We start from the raw sequence: 22772 nt of genomic DNA, 5'->3' as shown, positions 1-22772 counted from the left end.
GTGGTCTCCTCTACACTGGGGAATCGAAGCGTAGACTTGGCGACTGCTTCGCAGAACATCTACATTCTGCTCACAAAAAAGACCCTGAACTACCTGTTGCCTGTCACTTCAATGCACCACCTTGCTCCCTGGCCAACATCTCTGTCTCCGGCTTGCTACAGTGTTCCAGTGAAGCCCAGCGCAAGCTGGAGGAACAACACCTCATTTTCTGCTTGGGGACCCTACAGCCCTCAGGACTCAATATTGAGTTCAATAATTTTAGGGCCTAAACTCTCCCATGTCCCAGCCCCCCACCCCACACATCAGGCCTTGTTACCACATAACCTGCCACTACACACCCCCTGTCGTTAGTCACTAACAGTCCCCATTAACAACTATTCACTCTCCCAGCCTGATCGTTAGCAACTCCTTTGTCTGTCCAACTGTCTTTCTCTCTCTTTAGGCTCTATCCTATCATTTACTCCCTACTCCACCCACCTCCCTATTTTCTGCATATAAACTGATGTTTTCCCAGCCACCATCAGTTCTGAGGAAGGGTCACTGGACCCGAAACATTAACTCTGTTTTCTCCTCCACAGATGCTGCCAGACCTGCTGAGCTTTTCCAGCAACTTTGTTTTTGTTCCTGATTTACAGTTCTTTTGCTTTTTATAAAGGTAAGAGGAGTATACTTAAGTGGGAGATCAGGAGGGTGAAAAACGGACATGAGATAGCTTTGGCAAATAGGGTCAAGGAGAATCCAAAGAGATTCTACGAATACATTAAGAACAAAAGGGTAATTAGGGAGAGAATGGAGCCACTTAAAGATCAGCAAGGCTGCCTATGTGTGTAACCACAGGAGATGGGGGAGATATTAAACAAGTATTTTGCATCAGTGTTTATGTGGAGAAGGATATGGAGGAGGAGAACATGGGGAAATAAATAGCAACATCTTGAAAAAGGTCCATATTACAGAGGTGCTGGATGTCTTAAAATGCATGAGGATGGATAAATCTCTGGGATCTGTTCAAGTGTACCCTAGAACTTTGCGGGAAGCTAGGAAAGTGATTGCTGAGCCACTTGCTGAGATATTTGTATCATCGAGAGCCACAGGTGAGGTGCTGGAAGACTGGAGGTTGGTTAACATGGTACCTTTATTTAAGAAAAGTGTTAAGGAAAAGCCAGGGAACTATAGCCCAGTGAACCTGACATCAGTGGTTGGAGGGAATCCTGAAGGACAGGATTTACATGTATTTGGAAAGGCAAGGACTGATTAGGGATAGTCATCATGGCCTTGTGCATGGGAAATCATGTCTCACTAACTTGATTGAGTTTTTTGAAGAAGGAACAAAGAGGATTAATGAGGGTAGAGCAATGGATGCGATCTATATGGATTTCTGTAAGGTGTTCGACAAGGTTCTTCATGGTAGACTGGTTAGCAAGGTTATATCACATGGAATACAGGGAGAACTAGCCATTTGGTTACATAACTGACTCGAAGGTAGAAGACAAAGGATGGTGGTGGAGGTTTACTTTTCAGACTGGAGGCCTATGACCAGTAGTGTGCCACAAGGATCAGTGCTGGGTCTATTGCCATTCATCATTTGTGTAAATTATTTGAATGTGAACGTAGGAGGTATGGTTAGTAAGTTTGCAGATGACACCAAAATTGGAGGTGTACTGGACAGCAAAAAAGTTTATCTCAGAATACAATGGGATCTTGATCAAATGGGCCAATGGGCTGAGGAGTGGCAGATGGAGTTTAATTTAGATAAATGTGAGGTGCTGAATTTTGGGAAGGCAAATCAGGGCAGGACTTATACACTTAATGATAAGGATCTGGGCAGCGTTGCTGAATGAAGAGACCCTTGGAGTGCAGGTTCATAGTTCCTTCAAAGTGGAGTCACAGGAAGACAGGATAGTGAAGAAGGCATTAGTTATGCTTGCCTCTAATGGTCTATAATTGAGTAGGAGTTGGAAGGTCATGTTGCAGCTGTACAGGACATTGGTTAGGCCACTTTTGACATACTGCATGCAATTCTGGTCTCCCTACTGTAGGAAGGATGTTGTGAAACTTGAAAGGGTTCAGAAAAGACTTACATCGACGTTGCCAGGGTTGGAGGGTTTGAGCTATAGGGAGAGGCTGAATAGGCTGGGACTATTTTCCCTGAAGTGTCAGAGGCTGAAAGGTGACATTATTGAGGTTTATAAAATCATGAGGGGTATGGATAATGTAAATAGCCAAGGTATTTGCCCTGGGGTGGGGGAGTCCAAAATGAGAAAGCATAGGTTTAAGGTGAGAGGGGAAAGATTTAAAAGGGACCTAAGGGGCAACTTTTTCACGCAGAGTGTGGTATGTATGTGGAATGAGCTGTGAGATGAAGTAGTGAAGGCTGGTACAATTACAACATTTTAAAAGGCATCTGGATGAATACATGAATTGGAAGGGTTTAGAGCCATGTGGGCTAAATGCTGGCAAATGGGACTAGATTTATTTAGGATTGCGCAGAATTTAGGATAGATTTATTTACTTAGGGCGGCACAGTGGCTCAGTGGTTAGCACTGTTGCCTCACAGTGCCAAGAACACGAACCCGGGTTCGATTCCACCCTTGGGCAACTTTCTGTGTGGGTTTCCTCCAGGCGCTCCGGTTTCCTCCCACAGTCCGAAGATGTGCAGGTTAGGTGGATTGGTCATGCTAAATTGCCCGTTGTGTCCAGAGGTGTGTAAATTAAGTGGATTATACATGGAAAATCCAGGGTTACAGGTAAAGGGTAGGGGGATGGGTCTCGGTGGGATGTTGTTTTGAAGGGTGGTGTGGACTTGTTGGCCAAATGACCTGTTTCACACTGTGAGGATTCTATGATTCTGTGATATCTGGTCAGCATGGACAAGTTGGACCAAAGAGTCTGTTTCTGTGCTGTACATCTCTATGGGATCTTTAAGAATCAAAGAGTCAATGATCCAAAAATCTGAATCTTGCCCCTGCACCAACTCCTCAGCCATGCATTCATCTGCCCTACCCTCCTATTCCTACTCTCACCAGCACGTGGTACGTAGCCCAGATATTACTACCTTTAACGTCCTGCTTTTTAACCTCCTGCTTAACTTCCTATCTTCACTCTGCAGGATCTCATCCTTTTTTCGACCTATGTCGTTGGTACCAATCTGCACAACGATTTCTGGCTGCTTGCACTCCCCTTTGAGAATTTGCAGCAACTGCTCCAAGATGTCCTCGACTGTGGCACTGGGAGGCAACACACCATCCTGAAGTCTTGCTCGCGGCCACAGCATCACCTGTCTGTGCCCCTGACTAGACAATCCCCTATCACAATTGCTTGCTTGGACTTTGCCAGCGGAGCCAGTCATGGTGCCAAAGATTTGACTGCTGCTGCTTTTTTATCCCCCTGAGAGGCAGTTCCCCCTCAGCAGTTTCCAAAACAGCATACTTGTTTGAGGGGGGGATAGCAACAGGAGACTCCTGCACTGCCTGCCTACCTCTCCTGTCAGTCACCTAATCTGAACCTGCAGTGTGACCACCTCTCTGAAGCTGCTATCTATCACACTCTCTGCCTCCTATATGCTTGTCAGTGCTTACAACTGGCACTCCAACCTATCCAATATGGTCTGAGAGGAAGTAATGCCAGACCCACTTCCTGCAGGCATAGTCGTCAGAGACACTCGACTGCTCCCTGATCTCCCACAACTGATAGGAGGAGCACACCACTCCACTGACCGCCATCTCTGCCTCTTTAACAACAAGTGCCCTTGGGGAAAAAACGTCTTACATTACCCTACTATGTTGCTGCTCACCCTCCTCAACAAAGCTTGGATTTCACACAGGCTCGCTCTTAGATTTAGCCAGAAGCATCTCATCCACAAAACCCCTTGCAAAAATGGCTGGAACAAGACACAGCAATGCCTCCCTCCCCCACTTGTCCAAACTCCCACACTTGCCCAAATTCCCACACTTAGCTGAACTCCCAGTATTTGTACTCTCTTGCCGGTCGCATTCTATGTTAGGAGCACTTTAGGCCTAGCTTTTCTTGTATAAGGCCTGCAAGAACCAGATCTAACCAGCTCATCTAATTAGCTTAAGTAAATTGATTAATTACAGCACTAGGAGAACTTGTTAGACTTTCCTTAGGCCTGAAAGAGAAAAAAAAATCCTTAAATGTCTACCCTCCCCTTAACCACAGTTTTTATTTTTTAAGAATGCAAAAGGTTCAGATTTATACTTTTAAACTCCCACACTTAGCTCAACTCACAGCGTTTGCACACTTGGCAACCTATGGAGAGATTTGGAAACAAAGAAGAGACTTTTAAAATCAAGCTGTTGCTCAGCCTGAAGCCAAAATAGGTCATTGCGCCGACAGGTGATAGGTGGTGGGCATGGTGCAAGACAGGTTTGAGTGAGCTGAAGTTTATGAAGGGTAGATGGTGGAAGCTGGCAAGGAGTGCATGGAAATAGTGAAGTCCAGAAGGCATCAACCTTTGTTTCAGTAATAGAGGAGATAAGGAACATCAGAGCAAGAGTAAGCTATTCAGCCACTGAAGTCTGCTCTGCTGTTCTAGATCATGGCTAATCTCCCTCAATGCCATTTTGCACTATGGCTATGCCAATATCCCTTAATTTCATTGATGGGAAATCTATCAATCTCTGTCTTGAACATAATGACTGACTCTCACAGCCCTCTGTCTGGAGAATTCCGAAGATTCACCGCTATCTGAGTAAAGAAATTTCTCCTTCTCTTTGTCCAAGATGGCTTACCTTTTATTCTGAGACTGTATCTCTTGTTTCTGGATTCCTCAGCCAGGAGAAACATCTTCTCTGCATCTACTCTATCCATCCCTCCAAGAATTTTGTAAGTTTGTTTGAGACCATCACTCATTCTTCAAAACTCCAGAGAATGTATGGCCAATCTCCTCAATCTCTCCTCATAAGGCAATTCCAACACTTCAGAAATCAGTGTGGTAAACCTCCTCTCTCTCCATTGCAAGAATATCCTTCCATTGGCAAGAGGCGAGTACTCCACTTAATACTCCAGGAGCGGGCTCAACGGTGTGCTGTACAATTGAAGCAAGACCTATTTGTACTTGTACTCATTCATTTGCAATATAGGGCAACAAACTATTTTCCTTCTGAATTGCTCGATACATTTGCATGTTAGCTTTGCCTCTAATGAACAAGGATACCTAGGTCCCTTTGGACATGAATGCTTTAATTTCTCACCATTTAAGCAATGCTGTGCTCCTTTGTTCCTCCTACCAAAGTGGATAACCTCTGATTTACCAAAACAATAGTATCTGCTATCCTCTTGCTCATTCACTCAGCCTATCTAAATGTCCTTGAGGCCTCTTTGCATCCTCCTCACAACTCTCATTCCCACCAGGTTTGGAAATATTACAGATGGTTCCCACATTCAAATCATTGATACAGCTTGTGCACAGCTGTGGCCCAAGCACTGATCCTTGAGGAATGAATGAATTATTTTATTGTCACATGTATTTTACAGTAAGAATACGATAAAATACAATGAAAAGCTTTCATTTGTCACCACAATTTGGTGCCATTTTGAATAATTTAAAATTAAGGAAAAGAAAGATATAACTTAAAGGTACATCATTGGTCACAGTCTGCCAATGTGAGAAGATCCATTTACTCCGAAGCAAATAGAAACAGGCAGAAACAGTCCATGCTAGCATATTACTCTCAATCCCATGTACTTTAATTTTACTTAAACTCATATGGGATTCTATCAAAAATCTTCCCAAATTCCAGTACACCACATCCATTTGCTTCCCCCTTATTGACCCTGCTGGTAATATCCTCAAAATCTTGATTAGATTTTTCAGGTATTTTCCCTTCATAAATCTGCATTGATCAATTCAATTATACAAATACTTTCTAAATATCCAGTAATCACATCTTTTATAATAAGTTCCAGTATTTTCCCTATCATTGACATTAGGCTTACAAATATCTTGGTTCCAGTTTCTCTCTCCCTCCTTTCTTAAATATTGGAGTTACATTTGCAATTTTCTAATCTGCAGTGCAGAATGGCAAAAATAAATTAAAGGGTAATCAGCCAATGGGTCCACTGTTTCTGTAGCCTCTTTAAACATTATTTTCAATGGTCTAAGTTGAAGTTATTAGGTCATTTGTCAACTTGTAGTCCCATTAAGTTCCCAAATAGTTTGTTTTTACTAATACTAATTTCTTTCAGTTCAACATTCCCACAAGACCCTTGGAGTTTAATTATTTTGGAGAAATTTCTTGTATCTTCCTCTGTGAAAACAGACCCAGAGTACTTAGATAACAAGGTGTAGAGCTGGATGAACACAGCAGGCCAAGCAGCATCAGAGGAACAGGAAGGCTGATGTTTCGGGTCTGGACCCTTCTTCAGAAAATGTACTTATAAGAGTACTTATTTAGTTTCTCTGAAATTTCTGTTTTTGCTATTATGAATCCTCCTGCCACTTGTGGAAGATTTTACAATCTGTTTTTAGGTCCTTGTTATTTTATATTTCTATTCTCTTCCTCTTTATCAATTTCTTGGCGCACCTTTGTTGAATTCTAAAGTTTTCCCAATCTTCAAATTTTCAACATTTTTGGCAACTTTATAGGCCTTCTCCTTCAATTTAGTAGCATCTTTAACTTTTATCTTTATCGGACACCCAGTACCAATGTCTTTGAGCAGACTCCATGGGCAGCAACCACATTAACCCTACATCCATGGACATTGGCATTCAACATGTCTCAGCCTCACTACTTCCTCATGGCACATCTCAATCCACTTATAGCATGCTCCAGCACTTTAATGCTGCACCTTGGGGAGCTCTGGCACCTATCATTGGAACGCTGCTGTAAGGAACTGCACTCAGGAACAGGAAACCTAACTCATGGTTTGGATTTGGGAGCATCCCAGCACTCACTCACTTTGTGAATCTTAAGTGCTCACTGCATCACTGCTTACCTTTTGGCACTTTGCCTTCTGATCCAGAACTTAAAGGCTCACAGAACTTTGAACCAGACTTATCTTTTAGAGCAGGCACGAAGCCAGGCAGTTTGTCATGGTTATAAGCAGTTTTTGGTCAAGAAGGTGGACATGTTGTTGAACAATACCTGCAATCTCATACCTGTACCATTTCAACAAGACCCTGTGCAGCAACTGCGTACTTACTTTCAGTAATTAGTGTATGAGGTCACACTTGTACATTACACCTTTGTAAATCAACATTTGCCAATCTACCACCAGTTAAATAATACACCGCTCTTCTGTTTTCCTTCTTGAAGTGGATAACTTCACGTTTATCCCCATCATCTTTTTTTAAGTTGCATTTCAGCAGTCACTGCTCAAGCAATAGCACACAATTGGCACCTTCCTGGGTCACAAACGTGGATCTACAAACTCAGCACATCCTGAGTGCTTTGCTTCTTTAAGGCCTATAATTCTTGAATAAAATTGATCATTCGTCAGACAGGACTCATTCTCACTGTATCTGTGATTCCTGAATGTCGAGGTTAGTTGTTCTCTCCAGCCTCCCTTAGACTGAAAAGATACTGATGTTATTTTCTCAAAGAATCTTAACTGGGATTACTGACCAGACCAAACATCTGTGATCATTCCTTGGTATCCAAACTTTCCTCTTTTAGTCTCATCCTTTAGCAGTTGCCTGTGGGAGACAAATTTACCAGTAGCCCAGCATGGCTTTATTCTTTGCAATGTTGTTCTGGGAGAAATGTCTATTCATTCAGAGTTTAAGGTCACTGAGACAGATATTGAGATAGTGCAGGGTGATGGGAGCTGGTGGTGAGATTCACCATGGTGCGGCCTGGTTTAAGGGAATGTAACGTCTTGGGGTGTTGGGAAGAGGAGAAGGCTGCATGTTGCAGGATTAGAGGGGAGTTCCAATTTGGTGCCAATCAGGTCAGGTGGCAAATTACGTTAAAATGATTTGAGCATGCTGAATAAAGAAACATAGAAAGTAGGAGCAGAAGGAGTCCATTCAGCCCTTCGAGCCTGCTCATCACAATTATTGCTGATCATCCAACTCAATAGCCTAATCCTGCTTTCTCTGCATATCCTATTCACCCCAAGTGCTAGATCCAGTCACCTCTTGAATACATTCAATGTTTTGGCATCAACTATTTCCTGTGGTAATAAATTCCACAGGTTCACTACTGTTTAGGTGAAGAAATGTCTCCTCATCTCTGTCCTAAATGGTCTACCCTGAATCCTCAGTCTGTGACCTCTGGTTCTGGACACACCCACCATTGGGAACATCCTCATACGTCAGTTCCGTCATTCCCAGAATCAGCCTGGTAATTCTTTGCTGCACTCCCTTAAGAGCAAGAGCATCCTTCCTCAGAAAATGTGACCAAAACTGCACACAATATTCTAAGTGTGGCCTCACCAAGGCCCTGTATAACTGCAACAACACATCCTGTACTCAAAACCTCTCGCAATGAAGACCAACATGCCATTTGCCTTCTTTACCGCCTGCTGCACCTGCATGCTTACCTTCAGCAACTGGTGCACAAGGACACCCAGGTCCTGCTGCACACTCCCCTCTCCCAATTTACAGCCATTCAGGAAGTAATCTGCCTTCTTTTTGTTGCTTCCAAAGTGAATAACCTCACATTTATCCAAATTATACTGCATCTGCCAATGATTTGCCCACTCACCCAACCTGTCCAGGTCATGCTGAAGGATCTCTGCATCCTCATCACAGTTCACCCTCCCACCCAACTTGGTATCATCAGCAAACTTTGAGATGTTACATTTTGTTCCCTCATCCAAATCATTAATGTTTATTGTGAATAGCTGGGGTCCCAGCACTGATCCATGTGATACCCCACTAGTTACTGCCTGCCAATTTGAAAATGACCCATTAATTCCTACTCTTTGTTTCTTCTCTGCCAACCAGTTTTCTAACCATCTCAATACACTTCCCCCAATCCCATGCACTTTAATATTGCGCAGAATAATTTCATATGCAGGACTTTGTCAAACGCTTTCTTAAACTCCAAATATACCACATCGACTGGCTTTCCCTTGTCAACTCTACTAGTTACATCTTCATAGAATTCCAACAGATTTGTCAAGCATGATTTTCCCTTCACAATTCCATGCTGACTCTGTCTGATCCTGCCAATGCTTTCTAAATGCTCAGCTATTAAGTTTTGGTAACAGATTCAAGAATTTTCCTCATTACTGATGTTAGACTTAGTGCTCTATAATGCCCTGTTTTCTCTCTACCTCCCTTTTTGAATATTGGACATGATAGCACGGGATTTGAACATGATAACAGGCCCCAGTAATTCACTGCCATTCCAGAAAAGCTCCTTAAACTGGGACTTACTGTAGAGTCTGTGATTGAAAGTGATATCATCCTTCCATTTAAGAGGAGATTAGGTGGATGCTTGATATAAAGGAGGATAAAGCAGAAAGATGAGATTGGGACCACGTCTGGAGAAGAAACTGAGAGGCAGGGCCTAACATCCTGTTTTCATGTTGGAACTTCAATGGTTGTTTTTTCTGTCCGAGGTAATGCCCCCAACTATTCTTCCCTTCTTTTCCCTCCAGGTGTTCTCTCCTGCTCTGGAACACTTTGTGACGTTCAGCAGCTCTCTGCTGACTTTGGTTGTCTTCCCCCGAGGAACTCTGTCCCTCCGACATGCAGTCCACCATTACCCCATAATTGCACCCCTCTACTTCTTCAGCTACCTGCTGTGTCTGATGTGGATAGCGAGAAACTTCTTCAGTGCCATTATCAACCAGAGTTACAGAGAGCTCAAAGCAGAAATGTACCGCCCAGCCATTGAACCACAAGACTACGAGATGATCGAATTCTTCATTAAGAGGTTCAAACTCTGGATAGGACTCACCAAGACAAAGGAGGTAAATATCACGCTTGCCAGAGAAACATCGACCTATCTGATCAATCAGCTGGAGCTGCAGGCTTGACTGAATGCTGCAGCCAGTTTGTGTTACTGGAATGTTTGGAGCTGGCCCTGACCTTTACCAAGATGCTGTGCTGGGCTATGAGGTAGTGACCTCCCTGGACAGAAGGGTGGAGTACTCTGAGGTGAACACATTCACCTGCCCTTAACCCAGTCATGGTATTCTGCGCTTATTAATGCCATTTCCACTTTTCTCACTCTGTCTCCAACTTGAGCTTCGCCCCACCCCTCTGTCTAACTCCACTCCTACTCTTCTCCCCATTTCCAAGCTTTATAATCTTTTTATCTCAAATGCCTATCGTCCTCTCCATGTCCAATCCCCCACATCCCACTCCATCTCAAATCCCCCACATCCCACTCCATCTCTAACCCCGTACTCTCCACTTCATCGCCAATCTCCCACCCCCCACTTCATCACCAATCCCACATTTCATCTCCAATACCCCGTTAATCCCTCCAACTCCAATCCCCCACTCCCCCACTTCCAAATCCATTTCCGGTACCCCGTTCTCCTACTTCTTCACTTCCCACTCTATTTCCAATACCCCACTTATCTCTCCAACTCCAACCCCCCACATTTCCTCTTATCTTCTATCCTACTGCTCCTCTCTCAGGCTCCAGGCCTCCTATTCCGATTTCCTGAGTTCTCTTGTACAATGCTCTCCCTCCTTCACAGTTCCATGATTTAGTGAATTAATTCCCCTGTGCTCAGCCTGAGTGTGGCATGAAAGAGCTATAGCAAAGCTGAATTCAGGTGGAATCAGGGGAAAACTCCTCAATTGGTTAGAGTGATACCTGGCACATAGGAAGAGGGTTGTGGTTGTTGGAGGTCAGTCATCTCATCCCCAGGATACTTTTGCAGGAGTTCCTCAGGGTAGTCTCCTAGATCCAACCATCTTCAGCTGCATCATCAATGTCCTTCCCTCCATCATAAAGTCAGAAGTGGGTTTGTTCATTAATGCCCATTGTTCAGTCACTCAAAACTCCTCAGAAACTGAAGAAGTCAAGTTCCAGCGAGACAATGTTCAGGCTTGGGCTGGAGAGTGGCAAGTAGCATTCATGCCAATCAATAACCATCTCTCACAATAACCATTTCCTTCACGTTCACTGGCATTATCATCACTGAAATCCCTACTATTAATGTTCCAAACTGGACTAGCCGTATAAACAAAGCATCTACGAAAGCAGGTCAGTGGCTCAGAATTCCGTGTTGAATAACTTACTTCCTGACCCCCCAAAATCTGTTCACAATCTGTAAGTCAGGAGTGGGATAGAATACTCCCCGCTTGCCTGGATGAGTGCAGATTCAATAGTAAAGACGCTTGACATCATCCAAGACAAAACAGCCCATTCGATTGGTACCCTATTTCCCATCTTAAACATTCCCTCCCTTCACCATTAATGCTCAATATTAGCGGTGTGTACAATATACAAGATGCACTGCAGTAATTCACCAAGGCCCCTTAGACAGAGCCTTCTAAACCCATAGCCAGCTGTTTTACTGATGTTAAATGAGAGATAAATATCAAGCAGTGAATGGGCAGATTCTCCCTATTCTTCGAAAAGCACCATAAGGCCTTTTATGTCCATCTGAGAGAGCAGACGGGACCTTTGTTACTGGCTCATGACTGCAGCTCTAACAGTACAGCACTGCTTTGGTGTTACTAAAATTAGCCAGGACTGACTATGCTGTTAAATCTCCAGAGTAGGACTTGAAACCACAAGTGTTGCTGCTGAGCCACAGTACACCCTGGCAACTGCTCCAGCATCTCTGTCTCAGATAGGGAATAGGTTAGTAACCCTGCAGTGAGTAATGAAGATAAATAATGAAACCAATCAGACAACTGGATCTTTGCCCTCTTGACCAGGCCATTGTTCACTTGCCCAGCTGATAGCAATAAATGATGGGACTGGGGACTTTTATGGCACAGAGATAGTGCCCCGACTTCTAACCCCAGAAGGCCCAGATTCAAGTTCCCACCTACTCTCTAGGTGTGTAATAACATCCCTGATCATGTAATTAGAAAATGACTCTTGTTTAACCTTTGTGAATGTTGATCCTTGCTGAAGCTTTTTGCAATCTTTTGCAGTTTCGACACAAGGTGAAATTTGAAGGGATGGAGTCATTGCCGACAGGCACTTCCCAAACCCTGAGATTATCTCAACTTGCATCAGAAAGTACTGAGTCTCCATTCTCAGACTGCACCATCTTGTCAGGCTCCGTGCAATCCGAGGAGCTGACTCTGCCAAAGAGTCCAACCTCGGAGATCTACAATGTTGAAGCCTATCTGGATCGGTTGCTGCCAACTGTCAACAGCCTCCTCGGTCAGTTTGACCGTGTCAATAAAGTCACCGATGACTTGTACCGGATTGAGAGTGACTTGGAGAAAGTGCAGCACAGAATCAACCAAAGGAGACAGACTCTGGGCAAGAATGAAAACAGCAAAGCAGAGAGACGAAGCCTCCCTGTGCCCAGGGCATGCAGTGCCGTTTCTGATTCGGCCGTTTCCAGCCTCCGACCAAGCACAGGCCCAGCTCGTGAGTACTGTGCAGTCATTGCCCAATCAGCTCACAGTGCTCTACCAGATGGCTCCAGGTCTAGTGATGTTCATGGGCGAAGAGCCTGGCAGTCAGGACCACCACTGTCAGCAGGTATCGGTCAGAGAGCAGTATGGAGTTCAGAACCTGCAGCCAAACCAAGGCCCAAAAGTGAAGAAGGGCAGGATCGAGTGACGAGTCGGCAGCAGGCTCCAGTAAAGAGGAGAGCGTGGCAGAGTGAAAGCATGGAGGGGAAACCATGAATTAATATACAAAGGAGCCAAAAGGAGGCACCAGAGAGCACTGAGAGACTGGAACAAAAACAGAAATTGCTGGGAAAACTCAGCCAGTCTCGCAGCATAATGACCATGTAAAATAAAGCAGAAAGTTGTGGATGCTGTAAATCTGAAACAAGAACAAAAATTGCTGGAGAAATTCACATTTTGAAGAAAGGTCACTGGATCTGAAACATTTACTCTGCTTTCTCTCCACAGATGCTGAGTTCTCCCAGCAATTTCATTTTTTGTTTCTGATTTCCAACATCTGCAATTCTTTCGTTATTTTGTTCTGCAAGTCATTGGTGTTTTTGTTTGCTGAGAGACTGGCATTGATGCTATTTTCTATCATTTGCAATATCCACCTACAGATCAACATCAAGGAGCAGCTAATACTGTTTATTCTACATGGTAGGGAAAGCCTTAGATTTAGTGGTGATTCCAAAATAGCATCTGATGTGTAACTAGGGATGTGCTGGTTTAATCGTGATAATTATGATAGTGTTGTTTAAAGCTGCTGCTAAGTTTCAAGGTCAAAAATCACACAACACTGGGTTATAAACACAAGTTTTCAGGGTCTTGCTCCTTCTTCAAGTGATAGTGAGAGAGGTGGCATCAGACACAGATTTTATAAGTAAAAGATCATAATCCTTCCTAACTGATTAAAGATTTAACAGACATTTTAGGTTCATTCAATGCAATTGCATCAGTCCTATGACTCTTTGATCTTTTACTTATAAAACCTGTGTCTGATGCCACCTATCTCACTAAAACCTGAAGAAGGACAAAGACTCCGAAAGCTTGTGTTTTCACAGAAACCTGTTGGACTATAACCTGGTGTGGTATGATTTTTGACCTTGTCCACGCCAGTCCAACACCAGCATCTCCACATCATGGCTAAGTTTCAAGACAGCAATTAGAGATTAGAGTAGCCATATGTATAACAGAACCTTATTAAATCCAGGAGCAAGAATCCTTCAATCTCCCTAGGACATATGTTAATTTGTAAGGAGCTGTTGTGACAGTGGTAGTGTCCCTACCTCTGTGTCAGAAGTCCAGGGTTCAAGTCCCACCTACCCCAGAGGTGTGTCATAACATCGCTGAGCAGGTTGAATAGAAAGTACCTCTAAATAGATTTTGATTGTTAGACTGTCACAGCCAAATAGACAAAATTGCACAGACAAGTGAAGATAGTAAAGTACTACATATTAAAATTTCAATTCAGAAGGAAATAGCAAACAGTTGTGGAATGCTAACAGCACCAAAACAGGAAGATAATATGAGGAATCTGAAATAAACATCAACATCAATCCCTTGAGAGTTGATCTGGGAAGATTTACGGTGAGGTTTCACTGGAATCATTCTGGCAAATCTCTTCTGCAGCCCCTCAAGGACCCTCATATCTGTTGTAATGAGTGGTGATCCAACAAATGAATCAAGAAAACCCCTTCTGCCTCTCAATTTCACCCCAGCTTCCACTTCTTCAACTATGTCCACTTCTTCTACTATCTCCACTTCTAATAGTATTTTGTCAAATTCCAGATCCTTAGTAAACAAGAAATCAAGTCCTTAGCTGGTACTTGAGCCCTTTGCTATACCTAGAAATATCGATTGCCCTTTTGACCTGTATAGGACACACCCTGCCTCTTATCACATGGTGGGTTCCATTTTATGCTGACCACCATCTTAGTCTCATATTCGCCCCTTGCCAGTCTGGTTTTGTTTTTCCTCCCCTCCCCTTCCAACTGACTGTCTTTGACTTGACTCTCACTTGAATGTTTCATTGATATGTATTTTTAACAATTTATAGATATCTAAAATATTTGATTGTAACAATAACTGAATTTTAAAACTGCATTCTCTATTAGGAATATGACTGTATTTTCTGTTGTTTAACATTGTCATTAACAGTTTCCATTGTGCCTTACTACTTAAGTTCTTCAATATAAATCTATACAATTTAGAATTAATGTAGACTCAAATAGTTTTTATCATCCTAAAGAGGTGCGTATGATTTTACATGGACACAAATTTTCAATTTTCAAAGTTCAATTAAATGCTTTGGAGATTTGATGACTTGCCCTGAATTGGTAGCTTTCGCTCAAAATCCCTGCACAATTATCTTCATTCCATGATCTTCCTCCATGATTGGCATGCCGTACGTTGGTCTGGGTTGGTTTCTGTTTCCTCAGAATGTAGCCACATGGACAGCAATGCCTTTGGATGATCTGGGCTTGTTGCATAATTTAGAAACCTATTCTGGTATCAATATATTAATCTTCAGCTATTAGATTACAACAGAGAGTGCCCTTCCAGTAGCATGTCATGCTTTACCTTTTCTCTGTGTAAGATACAGCCTATGATACCAGAATGCTTAAATTACCTCTAAGTATACATATTAACCATAAAACACAACACAAAACAGGCAACTGATACCAGAATAACATATCTTAGCTTATCTCTAAATAGTTTTAAAGATAATCCACAAAATGTGATCATGCTACTTGTACTTTACAATTAAATCATGACCTACTTGACCTATCACAAACAGAGGCCTGGAGTATGCCAAGAAAGTAAAGATGAAGCACCTGTGAGGGTAACTTTGCTTAACCCAAACCATAGGCTACTCAGGTCCAAGACTCATAACTGCCCAGTCACAACTCCATGGCTCTGGGTCTCCAACTGAATGTCCTGGAAAATCTTTGCCCCTCCACTCACCATCACTGGATGAAATAGTTCTCTCAAAAAGGATAAGATTGAAATGGGGCCAGATCTCAGACATAAATCAGAGGATACCTGTAGAAACAACAACCTTGACTATTCTAGAATCACGTGTGGGATACCAGGGTGACCAGAGTAGAATTCAAAGAGATTCCTGTTAAGACTCACATCAACCCCCACAGGAAGACCTTCACATTGGTAAACTATGTGACAGACCCTTGAAGGGAAAAGTCAACATCCAAAAGAGGAGGAACACAAATTGTTCAAAATCCTCTTTTAGAGCTTGTATTTCTTTGATTTAAAGCTGCAGTCAAAACAAAATCACTAAATTGTCATTTTATTATCTATTTAGTGAGTTACTCTAAGTTAAGATTAAAATTACACCTTAAGACTTTCTCACTCATGAGCTCCCAATGCAGATCTGTAAGATGGTTGGAACACTGATAATTTAAATTTAGATGTTAAGGCATAAATACTGCTCTCTTTACTTTTCAAAACCTTAGGAAATATGTCTGTCGATCTGTCTTTTACAGTCACAGTACATAAACAGTTAAACTCTCACTGAATTGAGCAGAGGATGGTAGTGAGAGTTGACTGAGGAGGATTCTAGGAGAAGTCATCGTGCTCAAGGAATGGTGTCAAAGAATGGTTTAGCCCCAAGCATTACATTACTGCAGTATTTCCCTCCCTGCTCCCTCCTTGAAACAAAAAGAGAGAAGAAGGCTGTTAGAAAATTTCTCTGTGGCTTAGAAACAGCAGAGCGTCAACAGTGTGCATCATCTTGACCAGTAAAGATGGCAGAGACTCTGGGAAAGCTTGTGATGTGTGTGGCAAGTAAAATGTGGGCAGCTTTAGATCACAAGACATTCAGGGACAGTCACATCTGCATGAAGTGCTAGAAGGTAGCAACTTGAAAAAACATGTGGCTGATTTGGAGCAGTGACTCTCCTTGCTGAAGACCACACATCTCAGAAATGCCACCTTTTCCACAGGCTTCACCATTTAGGCAAAGGCAGATCAGGCAGGTAAATGCGTGGCTTGAGGGATGGTGTAGAGGGTAGGGGTTTAGATTTTTGGGACATTGAGATTACCTTTGGGAAAGGAGAAAGCTGTAGAGAAGAGGTGGAATGGAACTGGCTGAGAGAGTAAACAATGTAGTGGGGTGGATTTAGAAGTTTTATTAGTACCAGTGAGGGTAAAGTGGAGAAGATGTAGGTTGGGGAAATGGAAATGAGGGAAGGCTTGAGCATTACAGTGCCTCCCAGTAGACCAGAAAGAGATAAGGGCATGGTTAAATTGTATGTTTGTAAGTGCACAGAGTATAATGAACAAAATTAGGGAACTGGAAGCAGAATTTGGTCAAGGGCGATATAACATAGTAGCATTGACAGAAATGTGGCTCAAGCCAGAACAGGATTGGATATTTAAACTAGGTTATATGGTTGTTAGTAGAAACAGGAACAGTGAAAAGAGAGATGTAGCAGTCTTGGGCAAAGATTGTATTGCTGCTGTTGAATGAGATAGTTCCTGAATTAGAACGTATATGGCTGGAGGTGAGAAACAGGAAGGGAACGTTAACATTGTTGGCTATTTATTATAGACCTCCAAATACTGGGGACAAAGTAGAAGAGAGCATTTGTAGGCAAACTGTGGAATATGATGCAGAGTGAAATAATAACAGCAATAGAGATCACAAAGAGTATCACAAATGCAGGAGGTAATCCAAGGCTGGAATAAGGAAGGCTAAGAGGAAGCAAGAGGAAAAGGTGACAGGCTGGCTTGAAACAAATAGTAAAATGTTCTAACAGTAAAAAGTTAGAGAAGAGGGGGACCCATAAGGAACAAGAAGGGTAAATAAAAGGGTATGGCAGAGGTACTAAATGAATACTTTGCTTCTGTCTTTACCAAACTAAAAAATAGTGATAACCACTCAGTTGAAAATGTGAGTGTTGAGCAGCCAAGCAGTTTAGTGATTAATAAAGAAAAGGTGCTAAAAAGGCTGGCAGCATTCCAAGTAGAGAAGTCACCAGGCCCGGATGGGATGGTGAGGGAGGTAAAGGAGCAAATCATGGAAACAGTGATGGAAATTTTCCAGGCCTCTCTGAACACACCCCTGAGAGGCTAGAGATTTGTAGATGTGACACCATTGTTTAAGAAAGAGGCAAAGGATAACCCAGGATAACTAGAGACCTGTTGGAGCAAATTACTGCAGATTCTGGAATCTGTACTGAAAACAACAAATGCTGGATATCACAACGGGTCAGACAGTATCCATGGGGAGAGAGCAAGCTAACGTTTTGAGTCTAGATGACTGTTCCTCAGAGCTCATCCCAGCTGTCAACTTGATATCAATAGTGGGAAGACTGATGGAACCTATAATATGGGATAATATAAATACACACTTCAAGAAGAATAAGCTAATATTTGACAGTCAACATGACTTTGTCAAGGGCAGGACATACCTTACAAATTTGATTGAGTTCTTTAACAAGGTGACACAGGCAGTGGATGATGGTAGTGCTGTGAATATTGTATATTTGGACTTTCATACAGTGCCAGATGGCAGATTATTCAGCAAATTTGAAATGTTTGGGATTGATGGCTCCTTGGCAGTGTCTATTATAAGTTGTTTAAGGATAGAAAATAGAGGGTATGTATAGATGGCATTTTTCAGATTGGAGACAAGTTGAAAGAGGTGTTCCCAGGGATTGGTGTTGAGACCCTTGTTTTTTCTGATATATATATATAAATGATTTGGAGATGGATGTTGATGGCAAAATCTCTAAATTTGCAGATGATACAAAGCTAGGGAGGATAGTGAATTGTGGAGATGATGCCCAGCGACTTCAGAGGGGCTTTGAAAGTTGACCAAATGGGCAGACCCCTGGCAAATGAAATTCAATGCAGAGAAATGTGAAGTGATGCATTTTGGTTGAAGAAACATGGAGAGTCAATACCAGCTCAAAGTACAACTTTGAGGGGAGTACAGGAGCAGAGGGGCCTTGCTATTCAAGTGCATAATTCTCTGAAGGTGGCCAAACAAGTCAAAACAGTTGTTAAGAAGGCTTATAGGATTCTTGGAATAATAAATAGAGGCATAGAGTATAAAAGCAAGGAAGTGATGCTACCCCTCTACAAATCATTGGTCAGACTACATTTGGAGTACTATGTTCAGTTCCAGGCACGTTATTTAAGGAAGGGTGTTAAAACCCTGGAGAGAGTTCCAACAAGATTTACTAGAATGATATGAGGAATGAGGGGTTTTAGATACAAGAAAATAGTCAAGAAATTGGGATTATTCTCCTTGCAGCACAGAAGATTAGAAGGTGACTTTATCGAGGTGTTCAAAATTATGAACAATTTTGACAGGGTGCAGTAAGATATTGTGTTTGCACTAGTTACGATATCAGTAACTAGGGGTCATAATTTCAAGATTGTCAGCAAGTGAGCTAGGAGTGAGATGAGGAGAAACTTCTTTACTCAGAGACTTGTTAGTAAATGGGTGAATGAATGGTGGAGGTGGATTCCATAGAAGGTTTCAAATGAGAGCTGGGTATATATTTGAAAGTGATGAATTTATAGGGCAACAGAGATGGAGCTGGAGGAAAAGACCAGTTGGGTAGCTCTGATGCCGACATGATGGACATAATGGCCTCCTTCAGTAAAATTCTCTGGTTCTATGAATTGGCAAGCATATTCTTTTTTTAAAAAAAGTACCTATTGGAGAAATAGAGAGAGGGGGAGGCATTTTCACATTGCCCACTATCTGTAACTATTGACAATCTAAAAATGTGACTTGAGGCAGAATGGAGGAGCAGAACACAGTGCAGTTATGCACTGTCTTTCAGGACCCAGCTTGGATACAAAATCACAAGCAGGGGTCATTGAACTAGCGAGAATTGAGTTACCTCTCAATACAATTCCTCATAAATCTAAGGTATTCAGAAGAAAAGTGATCAGAAATCAGAAAAAACATGAGCAAAAGAGATAAAGTCCAATAGGTTCCTACAATGAAAAGAGAAAATGCTCCAGAAGAGAAGAAATCACCCAAAATTCTGACAAGGTTCGAAAGAGGAAAATAAAAACCAAGGCCTCCTAAATAATGAGATTAACTCTGGAATAGGAGAAAACTGACATGCAGTTATTTTCCTCTAGCTTTATCCATTTTGTTGTCATTTTAATTACTTCGCTATGGTTCATAGTTAATATAATGCATACAATGTCTCTAAACTGAATAGATTGAAGACTTATTTCAAGAGCAGCCTTCCCACCGTGAAAGTACAACCTCAAAATCTACAACTGTTTCACGAAAACATGATGCATCCTCCTAATCTGCAAACACTTTCTACCACCTGGTGACTGGCTTCACAATCATTTGTGCTTGTACGCTTCTCTGGTGGAAGCAAATTTTAATTCGAAGGCCTTACAATGGTTCACACATACTCAAAGGATGATTGATTTCTGATGCGCAACTAACATCTAAATGCTGCCTTTGTAGCACGTTGTTCAAATGTGGTGAAAAATGATGCTGTAAGTGCAGACTCAGTCAGAACAAATGCTGCATTAAAGTATACCGAAGCATCAGATACTTATCTCTCAGGGGATGTGAAACTGCAGATTGAATGAGGATGGGAAGGTGAAAATGCAGCTCTCAGATACAGAAGCAGAAGCCTTAGAAGCTAACATTCCATCATACCATTCAAAGTTATGACCCTGTCTGAATGGCTGCTCCTCCTTTTTTAACAGTCATTAGACCATACAATATTTAAGAGTTATAGAGTCATAGAGATCTACAGCCCAGGAAAAGGCCCTTCAACCCATCACATCCTTGCTAGTCAAAAACAAGCACCTAACTATTTTCAGCACTTGGCTCACAGCCTTGTGTGCCCTAGCATCGCAAGTGTATATCTAAACACTTCTTCGATGTTACATGGGTTTCTCCTTCTATGACCCTCACAGGCAGTAAGTTCCAGATGCCTACCATCCTCTAGGTGAAAAAAAAAATCATCGCATCCCCTCTAAATCTGTGCCCCTGATCATTGATCCCTCTATCTGGGAGGCAAGTTTCTTTCTGTCTACAGCCCTCTGCAGCCCTCACAATTTTGTATATCATTCATTCTTGTATGTGGGAATAGCAGATGACAGGAAGTGTTAAAACAGTTGGAAACAGAAGCTTCTATTGCACAATAGGAATGATGAAGAAAAGCCAAACAAAAAGCTGCACCTACTATGGTAATCATAGAGTCATAAAGTTATACAGCACGGAAAGGGACCCTTCAGTCCAATTCTTCTATGCCAACCCACTGAATCCCATTTGCTACCATGTGGCCTATATTCCTCTAAACCATTCCTATTCATGTATCATCTAGATGCCTTTTAAATGTTGTAACTGTACCCGCCTCCACCACTTCCTCAACACAAAATAACTGTTTAATGCCTCTGCTATTTCCTCATTCCCAGTTATTAAATTGGCCTTCTCATCCTCTAAAGGACCAATGTTTACCTTCGCCACTCTTTTACGATTTACATATTTATAGAAACTTTTGCTGCCTCTTTTTATATTTTCAGATAGCTTACTCTCATAATCTATCTTACTTTTCTTTATAACTTATTTTGTGGCTTTCTGTTGGCCTTTAAAGATTTCCCAGTCTACTAGTTTCCCACTAATCTTTGCTTTTTTGTATTTTTTTTAAATGATATTTTCCTTTATTTCCTTAGACATCCATGGCTGACTATTTCTTTTCCTACAGTTCTTTCTTATCACAGGTATATACTTCTGCTGAGCACTGTGAAAAATCTATTTGAAAGTCCTCCACTGTTCCTCAATTGACCCACTATAAAGTTTTTGCTCCCATTTTACCTTACCTAACTTCTCCCTCATCCCATCATAGTCTCCTTTGTTTAAGCACAGGACATTGGTACTGGATTTAACCTTCTCACGCTCCATTGTATTTTAAATTCGACCATACTGTGATCGCTCCTTCCGAGAGGATACCTAACTGTGAGATCATTTATTATTCCTGTCTCATTACACAGAACTAGATCTAGGATGGCTTACTCCCTCATAGGTTCTGCTCTCCCAACATGGGGGTTCATCTTTGAATACACTTCAATACAATCTGTCTGTCCTTTTCATTAAGCGTTCAAGGACAGGTACCATGAATATCAAGTTACTCAGTGTACCCACTCTCTGGTGTAACTCATTGCTGTGGGGTCTGGAGCAAATACTTCCCGACATTAAGACCATTCATCCCTTTCTTGATTCCAAAGTGTACCTTCATTGTTTTAGCAATTCAGAGTTATATTTTGAATTAAAACCTATTGGTCAACTTAGAGCCAGGACTCGTCAGTCAATGTTCAGCATCGGAGGAGGTGCAGGACCCGTGCAGAATGACCCTCTGAGTTGGTAGATGAGGAAACAACAGGGCTGGTGGCAGCCAGACATTGCCAGGACCATGGAAGTGATGTTGGACAGTGGCAACTGGAGGAACACAGAGGGTGAAGTTATCAGAGAAGGAAAGATTAACTTTTGAAGACGTTTTACTTTTAGTAATATCAATTTAATATTAATTCATTCGGTATTTTACCATATGTAAACTTCATTCAGCAATTTATTCTGTAATCCAAGATGGTGCTAGAACATGGTGACATTATACACTTTTCACTGTACCTAGGTACAACTGACAATATTAAACAAATCTAAAATAAATCTAAATCTAAATACTGCAAGGTTGAATTCCCACAGTCCAGGCAGCATCCTGGTAAATCTCCTCTGCACCCTCTCTAAAGCTTCCACATCTTTCCTATAATGAGGTGACCAGAACTGAAGACAATATTCCAAGTGTGGTTTAACCAGAGTTTTATACAGCTGCAGCATAACCTCACGGCTCTTAAACTCAATTCCATTGCCAATGAAAGCCAACACGCCATATGCCTTCTTTACAGCCCTATCAACTTGGGTAGCAACTTTGACGGATCTATGGAAGTGGACACCAAGATCCCTCTGTTCCTTCACACTACCAAGAATCCTGTCATTAACCCTGTATTCTGCATTCAAAAAAGTCAATACTGGACTGGGTGACCACTTTGCAGAACATCTATGTTCTGCTCGCAAAAAAGACCCTGAGCTACCTGTTCCCTGCCACTTTAACGCACCACCCTGCTCCCTGGCCAACATCTCTGTCTCTGGCTTGCTGCAGTGTTCCAGCAAAGCTCAACACAGGCTGTAAGAACAACAGAGATAGTAGGAACTGCAGATGCTGGAGAATCTGAGGTAACAAGGTGTAGAGTTGGA

At 42.1% G+C, this 22772-nt stretch overlaps 1 protein-coding gene across 1 annotated transcript in view; it reads left to right on the top strand.

The window, feature by feature from the left end:
• Positions 1 to 12745, top strand: part of pkd1b (polycystic kidney disease 1b) — a 196357-nt gene extending 183612 nt beyond the window's left edge. The window contains exons 36-37 of the mRNA XM_048611156.1: positions 9568 to 9882; positions 12035 to 12745. Of these exons, the coding sequence (XP_048467113.1) occupies positions 9568 to 9882; positions 12035 to 12745 (1026 nt within the window). The remainder of the gene's footprint in view (positions 1 to 9567; positions 9883 to 12034) is intronic.
• Positions 12746 to 22772: the final 10027 nt, after the last annotated feature.

The sequence above is a fragment of the Rhincodon typus genome, chromosome 23, assembly GCF_021869965.1.
Source record: "Rhincodon typus isolate 14 chromosome 23, sRhiTyp1.1, whole genome shotgun sequence".
Classification (NCBI taxonomy): domain Eukaryota; kingdom Metazoa; phylum Chordata; class Chondrichthyes; order Orectolobiformes; family Rhincodontidae; genus Rhincodon; species Rhincodon typus.
The sequence above is the reverse complement of the archived record's forward strand: the minus strand, read 5'-3'. Positions and strand labels throughout refer to the sequence as shown.